General features: G+C 39.3%; 1 protein-coding gene across 1 annotated transcript; it reads left to right on the top strand.

Moving 5' to 3' along the window:
- Positions 1 to 53: 53 nt before the first annotated feature.
- Positions 54 to 24,920, top strand: FBXW2 (F-box and WD repeat domain containing 2). The gene is given in 9 exon segments (XM_036329851.1): positions 54 to 159; positions 162 to 312; positions 418 to 526; positions 5,055 to 5,472; positions 13,045 to 13,239; positions 15,506 to 15,639; positions 19,005 to 19,091; positions 19,911 to 20,080; positions 24,247 to 24,920. Coding segments are annotated over 9 exon segments (1,644 nt in total). The 5' UTR covers positions 54 to 68; the 3' UTR covers positions 24,536 to 24,920.

The raw sequence follows: 24,920 nt of genomic DNA, 5'->3' as shown, positions 1-24,920 counted from the left end.
CTCCTCCATGAAGTGAGGATAACAGAAAAAGTGCCGCAGAGTTGGAGCAAGATCAGATTGGAACATAAATGCGCTGGCTATGTTCCGATATTCTGGAAATAAGCTTAGGTCCAGGCTCCGCAACCGTCGAGAGAGCCGCACTGCGCATGCTCCGCCTCCCTCGCCTGCTGCTTCCCCCTTGAGGCGGGGGCCGGAAGTGCAGCCGCGTCCGCTGGGCGCCGCGGGCGGAGGGACGCGCGGAGATGACGCAAGCAGCACCGGAAGCCGCTCCCGGGTTAGGTTGCGGACGGAGAGCGGCGGCCGCGGGTCCAGGTCTGTTCTGTATACGAGGCGGGGCCTGTCAGGGAGGGGGTTCGCAGTCGCCCGCGCTTCTGCTGACCCGCCGCACCTCCGGCCCTTGTTCTCTTCTCCCTGCAGGCGCCATGGCTGTGGAGCGGACCCGGCCGCTGCGAGGCTCTGGCGGCCCGAGCGCGCCTGGTCGGTGTGGGCCCCGCGCGAGGTCCCGGGCCCTGGGGCGCTCGCTCAGGTCAGTGCCGCGCGGAACACGCTCCCGGAGCCGGGGACCTGGGAGCGACGGACGGGTGGAAGGGCTCTGGAGTTGATGTTAGACTTGAGAAAATTGAGCCTCGGAGTTACTGCCTCGGTTTCCTTAGCTGCGAAATGCGTTAGCAGTGACGTTCCAGGGCTGCCCTGAGGTTGAAAGATGAAGTGTCGAGAGGTGTATGAAGTGCAAGCGCTGTACTAACGTGAGGGACTGCGCCATAGTTGTGGGTATGCCATGGAAACAGGTGTGTATGTGGGGTGCTGCTTGAAATAAAGGTAACGGTATTCATGCCGATAATAATGGTTACTGGCATTTCTTGTAGGCTTACCGGTGTGTCAGGTACGGTGCTAAACGCTTCACATACATCATCCTACACACAAACACCCTTGTAGGCAGCGTTGTTCATGGTTACAAGTGGCTACAACTCAGTTTGACAAGTGAGGCAACTGGGCTTTTGCAGCAGGTGACGTGATTTGCCCAGGGTCACCCGACAGCAAGTGGAGTTGCAGAGCTCTCCATATATATAAATGGATCGTATATTCACGTAGTTTTCAATTCCAAAAAGGGGCCCCTTACTCCTGTTCCTCAGCTCTTCAGTTTTCTCTGGAGACAACCAGTGTTACCAGCTTCTTGAATATTGAAAAGCTATTCTGTGTCTGTGAAAGCCTCTGTACTTTTTAACTGCTGATTATGCTCGATAAGAGAAGAAGATGAAGCCTCCTCCCCCAAAACAAAGGTCTTGCTTTTGCTCTTGACCAGGCCAGGTGCTGGTGGAGGAGAGAAAAATGCATTCACCATGTTTCACCCAGAATGTCATGTCTCTAAGTAAGACCTATAGAGGTAGAGGTTTTGTTTGGGGAGGGTGGGGGCAGGGCAAGATGTTGGTCCTGCTGCTGTCTGTGGGACCCTAGGAAAGTCACTCCATTCTTGGGCCATAAATTTCCTCATTTATTAGTTAAGGGCAGTAGTACTGACACCTTACACAAGGTTGTGAAAACCAAATGAAGTAATGTCTATAAGTAGACGTTAAGCCAAAACAAATAGGAGAGTTGCCTAAGGGAACTTAGGGGGTTAAAAGGGCAGAACAAGAGACCAAACCCAGGTCTCCCATCTCCCAATTTAAGAGTCTTTTTCATCACACCACCCATTTCAGAGCTTTGTGATTGTTAATATTGAGGGCAGGAGGGCAAGTTTAATCTTGAATGGAGGGGAAAAGGGCAAGATAGCACGAGTGTGGGTAAAGTGGAGAGAAAAATACACGTGGTGGGAAACTAGCCCCAAGTTGATAATGGCCCTTAATTATTAAAATTAAATGCCCAGTAAGTTTGAGCCCTTGAGTTTTTCTTCCATATATCAAGCCATTTTAAGAGAAACTTTGTGATAAGATCATAGAGTTCAAAGGGATGTTAGTGCTCATGTCCCTTTCAGCCTCGGGGTCACTAAAAACTTGCCTGCTAGGTGTTTATAATAATAAAACTAACAAAAGTGCCATTTGAGTTACTCTGAGCTCTGTGCTAAGCATGTCCCTGCCCTGTTTCTGATTTTCACAACTCTCAGGGTGAATGATAGCTCAATCAGTAAAAATTTTGACTGTGAAGCATTTTCATTTTGCCTTTGTATTCAGTTGTCTTTGACTGTTCCCAGTAATGGGAAGCTCACCACTCTGGAGGCAGCTATTCCATTATTAAAAAGCTCTGATGATTTAAAAGCTCCTCCTCACGTTGAATTGAAATTCCACTTCCTGAAGTTTTTCCCCTCGGGGCCTTATGCTGCCAGTATATAACACATACTCCTAGAAGCTTTCTTCTAAAAGTGTTCAGTTTAGCCTGTGGCCTTAAGAAAATTCCCTCCAAAGTTAGTTAATTTTTTTAGAGAAGTAAAAACTGGTGTTTTGTTTTTTTTCATGATGCAGACAATGTTTAATAAACATTGAACATTGAATGCCAGTTCAATATACAGCTATAGGGATACCAAACTAAACTGTTCTTGTTGTCTGTGGAAAAGCTCAAGAAGAAATCAGAATGGTGTTTTTTAATCATGCATTCTGCTGAGTTAATGGGCTTGCTTGATTAAAATAAAGATTCTTCTTTTTATTTTTCATGACAGTCAGAGATGAAGAACTGGAAATCAGCCACCCATAAGGGGTTCAGTAGCTTAAAGGGCAATCTCTAATTGTAAGGATTGGGGAAAAAAAATTTCTTAGGAGTTAGGAGAATACATAATTCTTAGAAATGGCTGGGTTTTTTTTAATAACGGTGCTCACTGAAAATCTTGTTCCTCAGTCTTCTGTGGTGTCATGAGCACATGGCATGCTGTAGGATGTCTCTTAAATAAGGATAATGGGAACCTGATCATATTTTCCTGGGTATTATAAATTTGTCTTGTGGCCATTTAAATAACAATTCCGTTTTCATTAATGTAAGCGTTTTTATAATGGATTTGTGGAAAATTTTGTGTGTGTAGGTGTTAGAGGAAACCCTATTCCCTTTTCCACTAAAAAATTATTCTGGCAGATGTTTTGATGTATGTTTTTAATTGGCCAGTATTAAGTCATTAGCTGTTGTGACATTGTATAAATGTTCATCTAAAAGAGTTGTTTTATCTTGCTATGAATGCTTTTTTTAAACAAAATTTTTTTGAAGTGTTATAGATAGATTGTTAGGATTGAGAAGAGTCTTGTTATCTTGTTTTAAGTTGATAAAACTTTTGGTGAACTGATTATTTTTTGGCAGCCAAACAAATAAATCCTTTAATTAGTAAATAAATCCTACCTAGCGCAAACCCTGATACTTCAAGAGCATTATTTTAAAGTCTATTCACTGCTCTAAAAAACAAAACTAGATGATATAATTGGTTGCTTCTACTTTTTTTGCCCAATAACATTCTTGCCAAACTTGATATTGGGGAAATTAATAAAAATGGTTTTTACTCAGCTTGCATAAAGGTAGAAGATGAGATCTAGCTTTTTGTGTAGACCTGATCTAGGTGACATATATAAAAAGGAATTTATTTTCCTCTTCCATATTAATTTGGACATACATTTTAAAAATGAGTTTGATAATCTGGTGGGAAATTGATCAGATTAGAAGGAATGTTTTTTTTTCTTTTTTTAATCATGGAAGTGTTAAACATGTAAAAAGAAAGAGAATAATAAATCTTCATCACCCAGCACTAACGTCTATCAACATTTGGCCAATCTTGGGGAAAATGGTTTTTACTGATTTGCTTTATTTTTGTTCTTTTTCCATTAGTTTATTCCCCATTGTTAGGAGTGATTTGACACCTTGACACACTGTGTAATGCTGGATACTGCACATTTTTTTTTGTTCCAGTTAGCCCTGGAGCAATTTGTCCTTGTCCTAAGGGGGTAGGTGGTATAATCACAAAGGCACAGTGCCCCCAGATCGAGTTACAAGGTTGTGATGTTCCTGGTTGTAGCTGACTTCAGAGAGAGACAGCTTGATCTTGTTGGAAAATTACTGATCTTGAGAGCACTGACTTCCAAGTCTGTTCTGCTGCTGTTTTAGCTCTGTTGACTCTAGGCAAATCACTTATCTCCTCTGATCTGTAACTTCCTTATCTGCACAGTGGAGATGATGATACCTGGGTTTTGGTGTTTTGTAAGTATCAGGAATATTTATTTGTTCAGACTTCTAAGACCCACATAACTCTGGGGCACATGATTAAGAGTTGTCACCAACTCACATGAGGCTTATAAAAAATAGACTATGTAAGGCCAGATAAGGCTTTTGGTAATTCATGTTCTAACAGGCAGTGCCATAAAGGAAGTGGAAGAACCAGAATAGCTGAGCTACCTAACTTATTAAATCTGTGTATTTTTCTTCCCCAAACATTTATGCCTGTACATCTATTACAAAAGCCAGTAATGAGTTCTGTGACTTTGGTAACAGGTCAGGTTGTGTCTAGCATGATAACTAATGTGTCAGGTTACTGCTCTAGACTTGCTTTCTGGTTGTCACATCATGGTACTTATTTTTGTGATTTTAATGCCTAAATAGGATATATTAAGGGAATCATGTTATGATTTTGATGAAGGAGGGATATATTTTATAAAATACATTGTTTCATTATGAATGAATGCTTTGTAAATCTTTGTGAAAATGCATGTAGCATGTGCTAGACTTCAAAAGGAGCAAATCACACACATCAACATAAGTTTCATTGACTTATGTTTCGGAGATCATGATTTGTTAAAGAATGTTTTCTCAAATGTATTTTCTTTTGTGTGCATGGAAAAATGTCGATACAGTGTATTAACTGTTAAGTTGTAATGTTGTAACTAAGCATAAAGTTGTAATGCCAAAATTTTTATACTAATTTTTAATACTTCATTTGTTAGTAGTCTTGCTTGAACGGTCTTTTGAGCAGAACTAATACAATATTTTGATGTGCCACAGGTAAATTTTTCCATAACCTTATGGAGAGAAAGGACTTTGAGACATGGCTTGATAACATTTCTGTTACATTTCTTTCTCTGACGGACTTGCAGAAAAATGAAACTCTGGATCACCTGATTAGTCTGAGTGGGGCAGTCCAGCTCAGGCACCTCTCTAATAACCTGGAGACTCTCCTCAAGCGGGACTTCCTCAAACTCCTGCCCTTGGAGCTCAGTTTTTATTTGTTAAAATGGCTCGATCCTCAGACTTTACTCACATGCTGCCTCGTCTCTAAACAGTGGAATAAGGTGATAAGTGCCTGTACAGAGGTGTGGCAGATTGCATGTAAAAATTTGGGCTGGCAGATAGATGATTCTGTTCAGGACGCTTTGCACTGGAAGAAGGTTTATTTGAAGGCTATTTTGAGAATGAAGCAACTGGAGGACCATGAAGCCTTTGAAACCTCATCATTAATTGGACACAGTGCCAGAGTGTATGCACTTTACTACAAAGATGGACTTCTATGTACAGGTAAGGGACCCTGGAACTGTTCTCCCCCCGCCCCCTGCCCCCCAATAGTGATTTTGGGGAAAAACCAGTGGAAAAAGTTGAGTTTAGTCCAAGCAAGTAGTAGTTAGATCTTTGTGGAAGAATTACATAACCTTCTCTGTGTTTTGTTTCCTTCTTTCTCTGTACTGGTTAGGAAGGGAGGTCTGTCTGTCTTGTTTTAAATTCCTGTGATGCTAAGAAGAATTAGAAGTTAAGAGTTTGGGCATGGGAAGAAATACAGTGGATATTTTAACTAGGCCAGTGATCAGCAAACTCATTAGTCAACAGAGCCAAATATCAACAGTATAACGATTTAAAGTTCTTTTGAGAGCCAACTTTTTTTTTTTTAAATATATTTTATTGATTTTTTACAGAGAGGAAGGGAAAGAGATAGAGAGCTAGAAACATCGATGAGAGAGAAACATCGATCAGCCGCCTCCTGCACATCTCCTACTGGGGATGTGCCCGCAACCCAGGTACATGCCCTTGACCGGAATCGAACCTGGGACCTTTCAGTCCGCAGGCCGATGCTCTATCCAATGAGCCAAACCGGTTTTGGCAGAGAGCCAAATTTTTTAAACTTAAACTATATAGGTGGGTACATTGTTATTAACTTAATTAGGGTACTCCTAAGGCTTAGGAAGAGCCACACTCGAGGGGCCAAAGAGCGTCATGTGGCTCACAAGCCGCAGTTTGCCGACCACGGAACTAGGCAGTTAAGTAACTTTATATAACACTAGAGGCTTGGTGCATGAAAGTCGTGCACAGGTGGGGTCCCTCGGCCTGGCTAGTGATCAGGGCCTATTGGGGCTGGGCCAGCCAGGGAGGTTGGCTATGGGAGTGCACTGACCCTGAGGGGCGGCTCCTGCATTGAGCATCTGCCCCCTGGTGGTCAGTGCAAATCATAGTGATTAGTCGTTTCAGTTGTTCTGGTTGCTTAGGCTTTTATATATATAGGTATCATTAAAATTTAAGATTTTGTATATCTTCCAGTTATAATGGGTATGTGTTTCTACATATGATTATAATCACTGCCCACATTTTAAGCAGTACATTTTGACAGGCATTGTAAATAATTCTTAGTGTTTCAAATGACTCTCAGCAGTTCTTATAAATGATCCCAATACCTATTCACTTTCATTGTGTATAATATATAGGGATACTCTGTATTCTTTCTTCATCCAAGATAATTTCTAATAAATATTTGAGTATTTCCTAAATTATTAAACTATTTTTCATAATATATACTGTTCTTTTGTGTAAATAAATCATCATTATATAGCCATTTCCATTTAGTGCATATTCAATGTTTTGTTTGCATATTTTCCTTTTGAATTATTTATTTGGGGGAGAAGCCTCAAGGTAGAATCACCAGATCCAGAAATATGAATGATTTTATAGCTCCTCTTAATATCTTTTCCAGATAGGTTGAATTGATGCCATGCCTACAGCAGTCTTAAATAACCTGCTTCTCCCTTAGAGTTCTACCAGGCTGCATTTTAACATTTATTTTAAAATATTTACATATGTAAATATATATATATATTTACATATATATATATTAAAGAAGGGTGGAGAGAGAGAGAAACATCCATTGGTTGTCTCCCACACGCACCCCCACCAGGGCTGAGGATGGAATCTAGGTACATGCCCTTGACTGGAATCAAGAGGCTCTAACTACTTAACCATACCAGCCAATTTTAATATTTTTAATAGTTAAAAGATACATTATTTCTCATGATTGTTTTAAAATTTTATTTCTTACTCTTGAAGATATGCATTTTGTTATATTACCCAAAATAGTTTGTTTTATAAAATAAACATTAAATGTAAGGCACTTTCTGGTTTTGTTTGTCATACTGAAGTTACTCCATGCTTATGCTATTTTCCTATAAGCCTGATAATTGGAACATCATCTGTTCTTTTATACTTTAATGTACTTTCCCAGTTGTGGTGAGGGCTTTTCCATGTCCTTTTTGCCTCATAATCAATGGCAGGTATTTAAAAAATTTTTTAAAGCTTGAGATGCAGTGTTAACTCATTCGTACTTAGGTAAATACTGACAGTTGACTCATTTTCAGAACCACCTCTAGCTTTAAAAAATCTCATCAAACTTTACATTTTTGTGTGTGTGTTAATCCTCACTGAGGATTTTTTTTCCCCATTGATTTTTAGAGAGAATGGAAGGGAGAGGGAGAGACAGAGAGAAACATTGATTGGTAGCCTCCTGCACATGCCCCACCAGCACTGGGGATCGAGCCTGCAACCAAAATAAATAATTCAATTGTATGTGCCCTTGATTGCAATTGAACCTGCGACCCTTCAGTCTGTGGGGGCCAACGCTCTCACTACTAAGCAGCCGGCCAGGGCTCAAACTTTACTTTTGAAGTACAATAAAAACTCCACTTACTTGAAGCAGAAGTAAATGGGACACATTCACTGAATTATTTAACTACCCAGAAAGTTAATATTTATAAAAACTGGGCCCAATCTTGCATTTTGTAATTATTCTCTTCTGTGTTCTGTTATTTTTATTCTGATTAAATTAATCAGGTTAGTGTATTGGAAGTCATGCTGTGTCTGTTGAAAATAATCCAAAGCATTCATTTAATTTTTTCTAATGTAGCATCCCTGGGACTGTTATTAGTGAGAAAAATATTTGTTACAAAATTACATAGGCATACCTTGTTTTATTGAGCTTTGCTTTAGTGTGCTTCACAGATACTGCCTTTCCTTCTCGGCCCCATAAATTGAAGGCAAAACCCTATACCCATGGTCGGCAAACTGCGGCTCACAAGCCACATGCGGCTCTTTGGCCCCTTGAGTGTGGCTCTTCCTAAGCCTTAGGAGTACCCTAATAAGTTAATAACAATGTACCTACCTATATAGTTTAAGTTTAAAAAATTTGGCTCTCAAAAGAAATTTCAATTGTTGTACTGTTGATATTTGGCTCTGTTAACTAATGAGTTTGACGATCACTGCCCTATACTAGCAAAAAGATTATGACTCGCTGAAAGCTCAGTGTATTTTAGCAATAAAGTATTTTTTAATTAAGGTATGTTGTGGGTTTTTTTTAACACTTGCTATTGCACACTCAGTAGATTACAGTATAGTGTAAAAACTTCTGTATGCACTGGGAAACCAAAAAATTTGTGAGACTCACTTTATTGCAGTGGTCTGGAACCAAACTTGCAATATCTCTGAGTTATGCCTGTGAAGTGTTTGTGTCATCTTGTCACTTAGCTTGTATTTTTTAGTGTGGTTGAATTGGGAAATTCTGAATTTGGAAATAAGCTTATAGTGTCTTTCAGGTTAGCCCTTTGAACAGTAATAAAATGATATTGCCATAAAGATTGATGGCTAATGCTAAAATTAACATGGGATAGATTGAATGAGGTAATTATTGTGCTCATTTTTGAAATGGTAAGAAAGGGACCTATTGTATTTTGTGCTGTTCAGTAAGCATTTATTTTTAAAATGCCTTCTATGTGAAAGACAATATAAAGGTATACGTAAATAAGTTGGAGCAGAGAATACACATACTGGGATCAAGAAGGTAACCTGGTTAAGTAGAACTCTCCACATGGACTATGGCTAATCAGAGAACACCTGCCCTTTTAGAGAGGGTAGCTGCTGCTTCACTGTAGTGAATTATTGCCATGTGGGATTCAGGCTCAGAGTTGTCAGATCTGACTTAAGAGAAGCCTGCAAGCTGCCATATTGTGACATCTGGCTTATAGTCAAATAAGAAAAACAAGAGCTATACAAGAAGTATGATCAAATGATTTAGTTGAAATGTGTAAAAAGGAAATTCATGTAGTTCAGAAGGAGTGATTTCCATTTGAGAAAATGGAGCCGTGGTTTCTGTTGAGTCTTGAAGAATGGGTAGACTTTAGAGCAGGGGTGGGCAAACTTTTTGACTCGAGGGCCACAATGGGTTCTTAAACTGGACCGGAGGGCCGGAACAAAAGCATGGATGGAGTGTTTGTGTGAACTAATATAAATTCAAAGTAAACATCATTACATAAAAGGGTACGGTCTTTTTTATTTTTATTTTTTTGGTTTTATTCATTTCAAACGGGCCGGATTCGGCGGGCCGTAGTTTGCCCACGGCTGCTTTAGAGAGATGAGATTCAAAGTAGAGCTTTCTGCTAGAAAGATCAGCCTTAGCAAACATATGACAGGGCTGAGCATAGAGAATGTAGGAAGGAAATTCATGTTAGCTGGACTTCTAGGATATAAGTAGGGCCTCTATAAGTGACTCTTAGGATGTAAAGAAATAAGCTTAGGTGTGTTGTGAAAGCCTTGCATGCTGTGAACATGAGTTTGGACAGTTTTCTATAAGCAGGAGGAAAAAAACTATGAAAGATTTCTGAGCAGAAAAGGGCCAGAGGGTCAGATTTTCTGCTTCAAGTAGACCAGTGTTTATTATTTGTCAGTCCCAGGGCCTCTTTTTATAACATACTTTACAGTAGTTGCATCTTAAAATAAAATTCATAGAAATAATTTATCTACATGTACATCTATTTTAAAAATCAATATAATGCCTAAACTCTGTTTCAGAGGAGAAATAAGGCTGTAATTTAAAATAGTACACATTAAACATATAATTCTCAAGCATAGCTATGCTAGAAAACAGTAATCAGATGTTTGCGCCTCTATCTACTGACCGTGAACATGATAGCTATAAATACAGAACATTGTACTTGTGTCACAGATACCATCAGTGGTGTGATTTCTCAAATGATGGAAAATGCTTAACAAGTTCCCAACAAAACAAAGTATATTTTTCCTCAATTTACCTGGTAGTTACACTCTTAGAAAATTCAGAATAAACTGCAAATATGCTTTGTAAAACAGATTCTAGGCTCAGATAACTAAGAATAAGCTTTCCATTTATGGATATCTGGCCAAACCTTTAAGAATGTCATGCAAACTACAAGATAATTGTTTTGTGCACTGTCCCAATCATTGCAGTATGTCTAACATTCCTGGCCTCTGCCCAGTAGATGCCAGTAATAGCCCTCCACCCCCTAAATCATTATGACAATTGTAGCCACCCCAAAGAATTTCTAGCATGTCCTCTTAGGAGATGATCCTGCTTTTGCTGAGACTCTCTGACATAGAGAATACTAGAGGTTCCAAATTAAAGGATTAACCTGTTGCAGTTTAGATGAGGGTAAATAGGCCTAGGTTTAGGACAGTAAGGGTAGAGAGATTTTAAAAAGGAGAAGTTGAATGAAAGAGCAGCCACTGAAATAGAATTGACAGGATTTGGCAACAAATTGGGTTTGTGGTCAGATCCTAAAATGATTTCTTTACCTGCCTTAGCTCCCTAGGAATACAGTCACAAAATGCCCAATCCTAAAGTTTATCTAGGCCTGCACTGTCCAATAACACTCACAGCTAACCACTAGCACTTACGGCTTTTGAGCACTAAGATGTGGCTAGTTAAAATTGAGATGTGAAATACTCATTTTTGGATTTCAAAGACTTAGGATATAACATTTTATTTATTTTTTAATATATTTTTATTGATTTCAGAGAGGTAGGGAGAGGGAGAGAGAGATAGAAACATCAATGATGAGAGAGTATCATTGATTCGCTGCCTCCTGCACACCCCCTACTGGGGATTGAGCCCGCAACCCGGGCATGTACCCTTGACTGGAATCCTAGCCCCTGGACCCTTCAGTTTGCAGGCCGGTACTCTATCCACTGAGCCAGACAGGCTAGGGCTAACATATATTGATTATATGTTGAAATGATAACATTGTTAAATTATATTAAATTTTTATGTTTTTACTTTTTCAATAATAGAAAATTTTAAAATACTAACATGGCTTGCATTATATTTCTATTGAACAGCACTATTCTAGAATATTGGTTCTCAACGTACTGCTCATACATTAGAATCACTTGGCAAGCTTTTAAGATTATTGGACTCCTCAGATATTCTAATTTTAGAATTTCTGAAGGTAGGGCCCTGCATATATGCTTTGATATAGCTCCCCAGGTAATTCTGATGTCTTATATCCCCACTGAGAACCACCAACCAAGTATAGAGAGGAAACAATCCTAAACAGTAAAGTTTCCATTTCAGTATGTTCTCATAGGGTTTGCCTAGGTTAAAATTTATGCTCTACTTCTTTCATAGTGATAGTTATTTTTCTATTGTCTGAAACAGTGGCTCTTGACCAAACCTTAAAGGTAGAATTGTGGCTGGTGTTAATTTAGTCATTTTAGTTTTTTGGCAATGGGTCATTTGGTGCTTTTCTAGAATACTGTGTCCTTGTCATAGTGATGATATTTGTGTCCTCAAAATTTCCTTCGATTTTTTTTTTTTAATTTTTATTTCAGAGAGGAAGGGCAAGGGAGAGAGAGATAGAAACATCAATGATGAGAGACAATCATTGACTGGCTGCCTCCTGCACGCCCCCTACTGGGGATCGAGCCTGCAACCTGGACATGTGCCCTTGACTGGAATCCAACCCAGGACCTTCAGTCCACAGGCTGCCGCTCTATCCACTGAACCAAACCAGCTAGGGCCCTTCGATTCTTATTACTACTTTTCTATTCTAAAGGTAAATTGTGAGATACTAATTAGTAATTAGGCTATTAAATATAATTAAAGCAAAATTCCGAATTATCACTGTGATAAGTATAATGTCATCATAGACAGAAATGAAACTACTTTTTTCTACAGAATCATAAGAGGCTTTCTTTATAAGCCCATTGTTGGGTTGTTGTGAATGCCTGGTAATAATTTATCCTTGGTTATGTTAGAATAGTGGTTCTCAACCTGTGGGTCGTGACCCTTTGGCGGTCGAACGACCCTTTCACGGGGTCGCCTAAGACCATCCTGCATATCAGATATTTACATTACAATTCATAACAGTAGCAACATTACAGTTATGAAGTAGCAACGAAAATAATTTTATGGTTGGGTCACAACATGAGGAACTGTATTTAAAGGGCCAGAAGGTTGAGAACCACTGTCCTAGAAGTTCCTTTACACATTTCTAGATGGCCCAAGAAATTAGCAGTTAACCTTCTCAGAAGTTAACCTGTGATCTGAGGCTCCTCTTTGACCTGCCTTAGAGTAGAACATGTTCTAGCAACAGCTTTACTAACAGCATTCTTTATTTGTTCAGGGTTGTTGGGTAATGGACAAACATGCAAGTGTACACACGCAATCATAGATAATGCCTTTGATTTCAAGCTCAAATTAGAGCTCATGATGGTGAGATATTTTATGATATTTTATAAGCGAAAGCACTAAGGGATGCTTTAGTCTAACACTTCTCTATAATTTGGAAAGTTACGGGAAAAGGACTAAACCAAAAAGCTTGTGTTCAGCCCCCATGCTGTTAACACCATTTTGGTGATTCTGAACAAGTCCTGTTACTCTCCATGCTGTGGTTTTCTCTGCTATAAAGTGGGAATGCTAAAGGAAGTGACCCTAGAGGATCTTGTTTAAGAATACCATGGTTTGGAAATTGGTTTTCCTTCTTCATCGTTTGTTTTCTTACTAATTACTCTGTTTTTCTCTTTAAGGGTCAGATGACTTGTCTGCAAAACTGTGGGATGTGAGTACAGGGCAGTGCGTTTATGGCATACAGACCCATACTTGTGCAGCGGTGAAGTTTGATGAGCAGAAACTTGTGACAGGCTCTTTTGACAACACTGTGGCCTGCTGGGAATGGAGTTCCGGAGCCAGGACCCAGCACTTTCGGGGGCACACAGGGGCCGGTGGGTTGCCCTTTTCCAAGAGTTTACATATTTTAACCTCATTCCGTAAAGCCAGGAGCCAAGAATGTGATAACTTTTTTGTTTTGTCTTTTAATTTAATTGCACTCTCCTTTCTCAGTCACGACAATTAATCTTTTTATTCAAGTTATTATTTGGTATCTTTCCATGTCCCATTTTAAAACTCTTCTCTATCTATACACCTTTATGCTGTGAGGGGACAGTTCTTCTCTCCTGTTTCATTTATATCCTGTTGAACAGTTAGCCCCCTTTGCCTTTATCAGGCTTCTCACCTCCAAATTGAGTAAGTCCTACACTTACTGGTATATATTCAGTCTTCTTTATTTGTAGAAATAGAGCTAAAATCTTTTGGAGTGATAGTCATTCCAAATTTCTGTGATCTACATATACTATATTGAATTGGAGCTTGGTTGACAATTGATAACAAGCCACTGCCAAGAGATAAGATGAAAGAAACAGATACCTGAATATTTCCTAATAATTTTACAGCAGCCTTCATTTGTAGAAGCTGATCATTGGATTATAGCCTAGAGACCTGAACTGCTTCCTCTATGCATTGTATTTTGGAATTTTGTGCAGGAATCATATTGAACTGTTTTCCAACCTCTTGTACAGCAACTCCCTTCCTCCTTTGTCCCATGTGCACACTGCATTCATCCCTGGAAGTCACAGATAATGCTCTTAAGCATCACATTTTATGAGTGGCCTTCCTGGACTCCCTAACAAGTTGAGTCTGCTGTAGGTTTCCCAATAATCTATTTTTGTCATAACACACATCATACAAGTAAGTATGATAATCTTGATTTCCTCACCAGGTGGTAAGCTCCGAAAAGACAGGGATACTACCTGTCTCCTTCACCCTAAGGTCCCCAGGTTCCTTGCATCATACCTGGTATTCAGTAATTCTTTGAAGTAAACCTAGCTGTTTTATTGCTAAAACCAAAATTTTTTCCCATTTTTGTTTGTCATTCCATACATTTTTTCTCTACTATCTGCTACCAATTGTTTATTGTAGAAATTAGTATTTGAAGATATACATTGACTACCAGGTAATTTTATATCTGATCAAATTTGAGAGCCCTGCTCTAAAAAATTTCCTCCTTGATGTTCCCTATGCCTTTACTGTTCCCTCTACCTGCAGTGTTCTTTTTCTTTTCTTAATAAACTCTACTCATCCTTCAGGGCCCATCTTCAATATTACCTCTTCCCTGAAGTCCTCTCAGATACCCCTGGGCAGAGTTAGTCCTTGATATTTCCTTAGCAAGAGATAACCTTTCCCCCCGCCCTCTCCCTCCACGGCTTACTTAGATTGAGGTTCTTTAAAGAAAAGACCAGCCCTAAATGGCTTGGCTCAGTGGATAGAGTGTCGGCCTGCGGACTGGAAGGTCCCAGGTTTGATTCCGGCCAAGGGCATGTACCTTGGTTGCGGGCACATCCCCAGTAGGTGTGCAGGAGGCAGCTGATCGATGTTTCTCTCTCATTGATGTTTCTAACTCTCTATCCCTCTCCCTTCCTCTCTATAAAAAAAAACAAACAAAAAAGCATATATATATATATATATATATATATATATATATATATATATCAATAAAAAAAAGAAAAGACCAATGTCTTTATCTTTGGGTCTCTAATATCCCTTTAGAGTTTGGTAGACATTGAAAAACAAATATTTGAGCACTTGCTATATACTCAGGCACTGTTTTAGGTGCTGGACGTATTGCTGTGAAGAAATGCAGACAGTTTTGAGAGAATGGCTTAGTCTGACCTTTGAGATCCTTGTTTGTGTTTTGTTTTCTCATTACAATGGCTTTTCTTGAGTATAGATATTGGTTTGCAGCTTACATTCTTGATGTTTTGTCTAACTGCAATAAATAGTGCAAATATGACTAGGGCCACCTGAGTTCTATTTTCCCTGCATAAGCTAGATAGGTTTTGTGTAGTGTCAGACAGACATTCTTGAGAAGAAATGCCATTATCTCCAAGACTGGTTTTACCTCTCACTTTGAAGCTAACACAGGCATAAAAGGTGATTAGTTCGGAGACTTTTCCATTCTTAGAATAATAATAAGAATTTTGAAATGCATATTTTTTTATAAAGTTGCTACTTGAGTAGTACCATCCTTATTGTACTCTGGTTGAGAAATTATAAAATTGGACAGCTAGGGAGAATAAACGCTATTAAACTGTTGAACTCTATTATAAAAGACTCAGACAAGCATGTTTTAACTTTGTATCTGTTATATATTAGTATTTAGTGTCGACTACAATGATGAACTTGATATCTTGGTGAGTGGCTCTGCAGACTTCACTGTGAAAGTATGGGCTTTATCTGCTGGGACATGCCTGAACACACTCACCGGGCACACAGAATGGGTTACCAAGGTAGGAAGACTTGCAAAAGAAATCTCCTTAACATCAGGTTTTGTGGGGGTGGGGGACGGGATGGTGCATGCTGCCTTAGAAGTGGTGGGTAAGCCATAGATGGAATAAATACAAGCATGATGGTGTACAACAGTGACCAGCATGTAAAAGACACTATAAATGTGAATGACTTATGGACATGGAAAGATGCCCACAATTGATAACAAGCCACTGCCTAGAGATAAGATGAAAGAAACAGATACCTGAATTTCCTAATAATTTTACAGCAGCCTTAATTTGTAGAAGCTGGTCATTGGATTATAGCCTAGAGACCTGAGCTGCTTCCTCTATGCATTGTATTTTGGAATTTTGTGCAGGAATCATATTGAACTGTTTTCCAACACCTATTGTTTTCAATAGTAGGTGTATACAGGGAGCAAATAAAACAGGTCACATACAAAAAACTATATAGAATATGACACCATTTTCTGTATGTGTTCATGCACCAAAATGTTGAAGACAATTATTTCTTGTGGAATTGTGGGTGCTTTTTTCCCTTTTAGGATAAGTGTATTTCTTTTCTTAATCAGAAAAGCCACTTTCATTTTGGAAAAAAAAAATAGTTGCAAGAAGTAGAATAAATAAACATGTATAGGATCTTTAGGAGAATATTGTGATGTTTTCTAGTTTTCAATAAAAGATTGCTGTGAAGATGGAATGCAGTAATTTTTTTTCCAACTTTTTTTTTGTTTAAGGTATTACAAATAGTAGTACATATGTCTACTCCCCCCCCCCATTGACCTCCCCCCAGCCTTCTCTACCTCCCCTCCCTGTACTTGCCCTCACTCCCCCCAGCCCCCAGTGTCTTGCATCTGTTGGTTGTGCTTATATGCATGGCATGCATACAAATCCTTTGGTTGATCTCTTACCCCCCCCCCCCCAACCCTCCCCTACCTTCCCGCTGTAGTTTGACAGTCTGTTCGATGCTTCTTTGGAATGCAGTATTAATAATGGAAATGCCATGCAGAAACATTTGAACCTGCCATGCTATTCTCTGAGGACGCAGGAGTGAGCCACACAGACTGAGGCCTGACACAAATGTTAGTCTAGAAGGAGAAATACTTAATAAATAGTAACTTCACGTGTAAATACATAATTACACATTGTGTTAAGTGCTATGAGGCGAAGTGTAGTGTTGTCTGAGAAAAAAATCTAGGAAGGTATCTAATTTGCTCAGGGAAAGCTTTTTGAGAAGGGACAAAATGTGAAGAATAAATTAGAGGTAGCTGTGTAGTGGAGTGTTTCAGAGGGTGCAGTGTGGCACAGGCCCTGGTGTGGAAAAGAACAGAGAACATTTGATGACCTAGAAGGCCAGTGGAGCTGTGCAGTTCTTGGAGGAGGTGTAGGACAGTGGCCATCATGTATGACTCGGCCATATTAAGGATTTTGGATATCACAAGTATAGCAGAAAGCATTGGTGAATACGTACTGTGAAAGGTTTTGGTGTGATTTATATTTTAAGAAAATAACTGCTCCCTTGCTGGGTAGGTCAGTTGGTTAGAGCATTGTCCTGATTTGTCAAGGTTGCAGGTTAAATCCCCAGTCAGGGCACATATAGGAAGAAAATAACTGCTAAGAAAAAAGTGGGTTTGAGTGGGGCACAGATGGATACAGGTGGCCACTTAGGCTTTTGCAGTATTCTAAGCAAAAGATATCCATAGCTTGGAGTCTAGCGGCAATAAAGAAAGAGGAGGGCACACATGAAGGGTATGTCTTTAAGAAAAGCCAGTTAAACTTGCCGACTCATGGGGAACAGAGGAGAGTCAGAGGTGACTAGTGGGTTTTAGATTGGATGATGATTGTGTCTTTCTGAAATAGGTGGAGCTAAAGGAGAGCAGTTTGTGAGAAGGTTGATAAGACCACTAAACTGTAAAAACTGTTAAGATAGTACATTTTATGTTACGCCTGTTTGGTTTTTTTTGTTTTTGTTTTTAATATATTTTATTGATTTTTTACAGAGAGGAAGGGAGAGAGACAGAGAGTTAGAAACATCGATGAGAGAGAATCATCGATCAGCTGCCTCCTGCACATCCCCCACTGGGGATGTGCCCGCAACCAAGGTACATGCCCTTGACCGGAATCGAACCTGGGACCTCTCAGTCCGCAGGCCGACGCTCTATCCACTGAGCCAAACCGGTTTCGGCTATGTTACGCCTGTTTTACCATCATAACAAATTGGAAAAATACTCCCGTATTGGGCACATTGAGTATTTATGTGTTATATTTTACTTATTTTTATTTTTTTAGAGAGAGGAAGGGAGAGAGAAGGAGAGAGGGAGAAACATCAGTGTGAGAGAGAAACAGTTGCCTCCTGTGCATGCCCCGACCAGGGATTGAACCTGCAACCTGGGTATCAAACCTGCCACTTTTTGGTGCATGAGATTTGGTGGCTCTAGTCAACTGAGCCACACCGGCCAGGGCACGTTGAGTATTTAAAGAAGTTATATAAGGCAATTTGGTGTTGTGTTAAAAACAGTGGACTTGGGGCCAGGACTCTGATTATGATGTCTTAGGTAAGTTCCTCTTACCTTCAGGGCATGAGTTTCATCATCTGCTAAATGTTCCTGTGAATATGAAAAGAGACGAGGGGGACATTACCATCAGGGTGCCTGGCACTTAGCAGGTCTGTCAGTTTCAGCTGAATGTGCAACCTAGGCTTCTGAATAAGTAAGCCTGACCTCCCAGCTCACTTTGTGCTGATTTACTACAAAAAATAACTAGAACCTATTATTTATAGATTACCCCAAGTGCTAATAGAATGTTGAATTCTATTGCATTATTTTATTGTTATTTACATTGCTTTAGTTCATTTTCATTGCAGTTATGAGAGTTAATAAGTGTCTCATCCCCTATTTTAAAGATGAGGAAAATGAGAAAAAGATTAGGTGGTATTGTCCAATGCTACAAAGTCAATATATGGCAGATTTTAGTCCTAAGTCCAGTGCTTTTTCCTTTATAACGTACATGCTTATGAAAACAGATGATTTGTATTTTTTTCTATGTCTGTGGGCTTTTTTCTGTTCCTCACATTTTCTATAAAGTAACATTTTACAGTTTTTAAAACCAGTCCTAATGTTTGCTTCCAAACCAAAGCCAACATTAAATGCTGCCAACATTGGACTTTTTAGATTCTGCTGATAATTTAGAGACTCTGGTTGTAGTAAAACCCTTGGTGGAGGTTAACTTGGTCGTAGAGTTTTAGCTCAGTTACTTTAGCATACAATATCATTTCAAGCTCTTTCTCATATTTTAAGTTTTTTAAAAAAAAGCAAGGTAACAGTAGCATTAAAAAGATCTTTCTGTAATGTGGATATTTATATTTCTAGGTGGTTTTGCAGAAGTGCAAAGTTAAGTCTCTCTTGCACAGCCCTGGAGACTACATCCTCTTAAGTGCAGACAAATATGAGATCAAGGTAAGGTTTTTTTCTCTATTATTTTGTCATCAAAGAAGACTGGCCAGTATAAGAACATTAAAATTAAATTAAAATGAAATTTCATGGTAGACAGAAAAGTCTTAGTCCAAGACATTTTAAACTTATTGCAAGGGGAATTATTCATTATCTCTTATGTTTTGGGCAATTTATAACCCTGATTTTTATTTGTTTTATGTGTGCATGTGTGTGTTTTGTTTTTTATTGAGAGAGAGAGAGAGAGAATGAACACAATGTGAGAGAAACATCCACCAACTGCCTCCTGGGGATCGAGCCCAACCTGGGCATATGCCCTGACTGGGAATCGAACTGACGACCTTTTAGTGCATGGAACAATGCTCAACCAACTGAACCACACAGGCCAGGGCTAACTCTAATTTTAAAATGAAGAACAGAAAATAATCTTTAACGTATTCTGTTTTTTTATGACATGTATCTTCTACCCTCCTTAATTCTTAGGTCTGAACTATGAAAATATAAACATTTATTTGTGTAATAAAAAACATTTGCAAAAAGTTAACAGCAATCTTACATATGTTTTTAGTGCACCTTTAAAATTGTTCCATGTGATAGGCATTTATTATCCTCATTGTGGGAACTGAGGTTCAGAGAGATTAAGTATTTTATCCAAGGCAGCACAGCACATACATGCAGAATCAGAGTTTGAACTCAACTGTAAAACCTGTTTTTCCAGTTTACTTCACTTTATATCTGACTTCAGCAGGCAAAAGCCACATTAAGGGAACATGCTTTTCTATGGTGATGCATCTGTCATCTCTCCTGATTTTCTTTTATCTGTAGATTTGGCCAATTGGGAGAGAAATCAACTGCAAGTGCTTAAAGACACTGTCTGTCTCTGAGGATAGAAGTATCTGCCTGCAGCCAAGACTTCATTTTGATGGCAAATACATCGTCTGTAGTTCAGCACTGGGCCTCTACCAATGGGACTTTGCCAGTTATGATATTCTCAGGTAATGTTTCCTTGGACCTTTACCTTTGACAGTTCTTTGCGGTTTCTTTATTTTTTTGTTGCAGTTTAATAGTAAAGACAAGACTAAATATTGGGTAAACCAGTCACTTGCTTTGAGGAAATCTTTACATCAGTTATAAACAGGTTATATGCTGAAAACCTCGGACATAAAAATGTTTTAGAGGCATAATGAGAAAGGTTTATATGCTAGAACCTAGAGGATCTAGAATCTAATTCTTCCCTTTACTCTGAGTTACTGCCTCTTTCAGAAGTTAACAAGCTTTTCTGGAAAATGAGGGTCTTGGATGGAAAGGTCTTTTACATCTCTAGTTCTAATATTTTAATTTCTGCTTCCTAGTTAGTTGAAATTTTTTATTGAAGGATTGAGTGGCCTTCTGTTGACTAGTAGAAACACAGGTATTTAGAGAACAATAGACTTGCAGAGAAATAAATAATAAAAGGTCCATGGACAAATAATTTTGTGAGACCACTCTTGGAGATTGGTGGTATCTGTTAGCATTTGGAGGCTAATGGAAGCCAGTACCATATGGTGATTAAGAGAACTTACTTTGATGATAAACAAACCTTGATTTAAGATCTAGTGCCATCGCTTATGAGCTGTGTGATATTATGTCAGTTTCTTAACCTCTCTGCCTTAGTTTCTCACCTGTAAAATAAAGAGTAAATGAAATGCCTATAATGAGGACCTAGCACAGGACCTGTTAGGTATTTATTACTAATAGCTCTGAGAAGCCCTACATAAAGAAACCTGTTTGAATTTGTTTAACCTACTGTACCTAACATTCATAGTACTAAAGCTCCCTTTTTTTTTTTTTTTTTGAGGAACACTTATTAACAGCACACAGAGTTAGTGCTTCACAGCATGGTTCAGGAAGTGCTGGCTTGGGGAAGTAGAGAAAATTGAACATTCTCTTCATTGTTTTTATGCATGACCGTTTGAGGTCAGCTCGTATGGGATCTGAGCCTATTAGCCAACGGGACTTTGATGGGCCCTGTCTCTCTGCTCATAAAGGTTGTAACAACCCCATTTATGACCTACATTTCTAACCAATTAGGTTTCCAAGCTGTCTATGCTTTGAGGAAAAAAAGACCAGAACAGATCTTGGAAAACTAGTCCAAGCTCTTCATCTTATAGATGTGGAAACTGAAGATGAGAGAGCATAGGGGCCTTAACCAATATCCCACAGCACACCCTAGTTCAGCATCCATCATTTATCCATCCATTCATCCATCCATCCATCCATCCATCCATCCATCCATTCATCCATCCATTCATCCATCCATCCATTCATCCATAGCTGGGACATCCAGCAAGCATGTGCTTAAAATACCAGCAAGCCATAGAGAAGGAACTTTTGAAAGAACTTGATACTTTGCAAAAAAAAAAAAAAATCTAAGTAGTCATCATGGGGAAATCAGATCATTTACAGTTTAATTTTGTTTGTGTTTTGAATTAAAATTGGGGAGGGAATGATGTAAAGGTAAGGTAAAATAGAGGTATCGCCGTCTTTTAAATGCTTAGAGTCTCTAAAGGTTTTAATTTTATCCTTTATCATGTGTTCTTACTCAGAATATACAGTAAAGAGTCCAGAGTCCCAGTGAAAGTTCTTTTAGGTTTTGGTATTTGGAGCCACTAGCTTTAAGTAGTAAATCTATAAGATTGTTTGCTGCTAGGAAGTGATAGGTTCAGATTTTTCTTTGAAAGGGGGCTATTTTATCTCTTGCTTCCCCTTTCCCTCAAACACAAATAAAACAACCTCTTTTGAAATCTTAGTACTAATCCTGTGTCCTCAGTTGCCAAGACCAGGTAGGGCTATTTACTCTTAGAAGCAAACTGAAAAAAAGAAAGCACAAAGGGCAGTAAAACATTCAGTTCATCTAAGGTGCAGTCACTTGAACTAGAACTGCACCACAGGGATGTCCTTTTATAATTCTCAAGTCATCAAAAGGTGCTACTGTAAGCCTGTCAAAACCTGCATTCTATTCTGCAGCATATTTGTGCTTCAGTCTTTGGAGTCACAGGACCTCACCTTTGCTAGGCTAAAGTCCTATCCCCTAGTTTTCTAAGTTTCTGATTATTTCCTGCTTTGCATTGATGTGGGACTTAACAGATTTTCTTGCTGTTTTCCCCCAGTTTCTTTCAGATCTCTTTTGTAGGAATTTTTATTTGCCTGTGTTCATCGCACCATTGCTCTGTTCATTAGCAGATATTTATTGACTACCTCCCTGTGTTAGGCATTGTGAGGTATCCTGGGAACTAGCAGAAATACTTACCAAACTGGAAATTACTAGCCAGCAGAATGGAAGATTGACATTAAGTAGCTAATAAATACAGATGTTTTGATGGGTGTGATAAGAGCAACATAGTATTAGGTACTTTGAGATCTCACCTGGTTTGAGGAATAAGGGAAAGCTTCCTTGAGGAAGAGTTTGGGCTGAACCCTAAGGATGAGTATTTGCATTGACTCAGCGCCAGGGACACAGTGAAGAGCATTGTAGACTGAGAGACCAGTCTGGGAGGCTCTGAGACTGAAGGAGCCTGCCAGGTGTGTTTAAGGAACTGAAAGAAGGCCAATGTGGCTGAAGATGTGAGTTCAGTAGAGAACCATAGAAGGGTTTAGAAATTTAAATGAGATGGTAATAGGATTAGATTTTAGTGTGAGCTTAACTGATTGAAAGGGGCCAAGAATAGATATAGGGAGACCAATTGAAAACTCTTGGCAGTAGTGCAGTTGAAAGATGGTGTCTTAGCTCAGAATTGTGGCAGTTCTGATAGTCATAAATAAATTGGGAAAATTTAGGATGTAAAATCAGTAGATCTTGGTGTTTGAATTTATGGCTTCTGTAAGGAGAAGAGGTGGATGGTTGCCATGCTTCCTAGCTTGAGCAACTGGGTGAATGAGCAACCAAGGAAATAAAGAAGAGAAACAGGTTTGGCTAATAAGTTCAGTCTTATTGAGTGTGAGAAACAGGCCTTCTTCACTACTAAATCCCCTCCTTCATATCAAACTGAAGTCTGCTTCTATGTAACTCTCTTTCCCTTGGGCCCTATTTTCTCTTCTTGAGCTTGTAATGTCTTGCCTCTCACACATCCTTTACTCCTTAAAGGTGATGATCATGTATACTTTCTCTGTCCCTGCCAATTCTCTTTCTCCCCCTCTCAGCCGATCTCCTTCAGCTGTTTGTAACTTTTTCTGGTTACCAGGTCCTGCCATCTGGTTGACCTCTTGGACATAACACTAGATGGTAGCGTCCTTGTTAAAACATAGGCTAACCTAGCCTCTCATGGGGCCCAAACTTACTGTCCAGGGCAGAATTTGTAGATCCCTCATCTTGTAGTTCTTTTCCTAGGGCCTGTAAAGATAACGTCAACTTTTCTTGTCCATCTTTTACCTCACTAAGTATATAGACAACAGAGACTTAAGGTTTTTTTTGTGCTACCCTTTACCTAGATCCTTCCAATTTTGTACCTTTGTCATTGATGTTTTAGCAACTGTGAACCTGAGAAGGTTAAGTTTGTCCTTCCAACTCCCCATATTCTCTAGCAAATACTTATGAATACATTATTAATGTTTCTGGATTATTTGGGAAACTTAATATTTCTAGTCTCTACTGTTTTAAAGAAGAACCTATGTATTTGCTACCTGCTGAGAATAGCCCCTAGGCCAGTGCTCTAGGATTTGATGAATAAATCTTTTCACCTAGTGGTAAGAATTGAGTCTTACATTTGAGTTCTGTCTGGTAGTACTTGATTAGTTGTGAATCTTTAGACAAGGTATATTTATCCTGGCCGGACTTTAGTCTTTACATCTTGGAAATGAAAATGTCACATGAGAATATGAGAGATCCTTTCCAGCTTGGATGGGCATTTGTGCTTTTACAACTGTTCATCAAATACCACCTTTCTCCTTACATGCCTCTGTTATCATATTATTATGAACTCTTACCCGCTTCCCCCCCTCATTTTAAAGTAGGCTGAACTTTTTGTCCTTGTATTTTCCTTTTTATCAAAAACTTTCATTTAACTCTCTAAATTTGCTTGAATTGTGTATTGCTTTTAAATGTCTCCAGAAAAGATTACAGTAGCATAAACAAAAGCAAAGTTAGTTGCCTTCTGGTTCATGTTACTTATTCTCATCCTTGTAGAGTTATCAAGACTCCCGAGATAGCAAACTTGGCCTTGCTTGGTTTTGGAGATGTCTTTGCCCTGCTGTTTGACAACCGCTACCTATATATCATGGACTTGCGGACAGAGAGCCTGATTAGCCGCTGGCCCCTGCCAGAGTACAGGAAGTCAAAGAGAGGCTCAAGCTTCCTGGCAGGCGAAGCTTCCTGGCTGAACGGACTGGATGGGCACAATGACACGGGCTTGGTCTTTGCCACCAGCATGCCTGATCACAGTATTCACCTGGTGTTGTGGAAGGAGCCCGGCTGATGCCATGAGCCACCACCGCTGACTGACTTTGGGTGCCGGGGCCACAGGGTTTGAGTGCAACCTCTATGGCAGCCGACTGCATGAACCAAAGTTCTCACCTAATGGTATCATCACGCAGTGCACAATCATTTACCTATGTTTGCCAGGGGGCCAGGGCTCTGGGTGGGGGAGGGCTCGTTTTACTGACATACATCACAGCATGCTAATGGATACAACATTGACTTCATTTGTATCTAGTTATGTTGGTCAGAGTAAGAGTATGCATTTTGGGTTCATCTTTCTTGAATATTGGTTTTAAGTAAAGAAATTTAAATGGTTCATTAATATGCTAATTGGTTGCCTATAAAAACACATTCAGTCTATTATTAAAGCTTTTTACCATTGC

The sequence above is a fragment of the Myotis myotis genome, unplaced genomic scaffold, assembly GCF_014108235.1.
Source record: "Myotis myotis isolate mMyoMyo1 unplaced genomic scaffold, mMyoMyo1.p scaffold_m19_p_12, whole genome shotgun sequence".
NCBI classification, from domain to species: domain Eukaryota; kingdom Metazoa; phylum Chordata; class Mammalia; order Chiroptera; family Vespertilionidae; genus Myotis; species Myotis myotis.
Note: the sequence above shows the minus strand (reverse complement) of the source record. Positions and strands in the feature narration are given on the sequence as shown.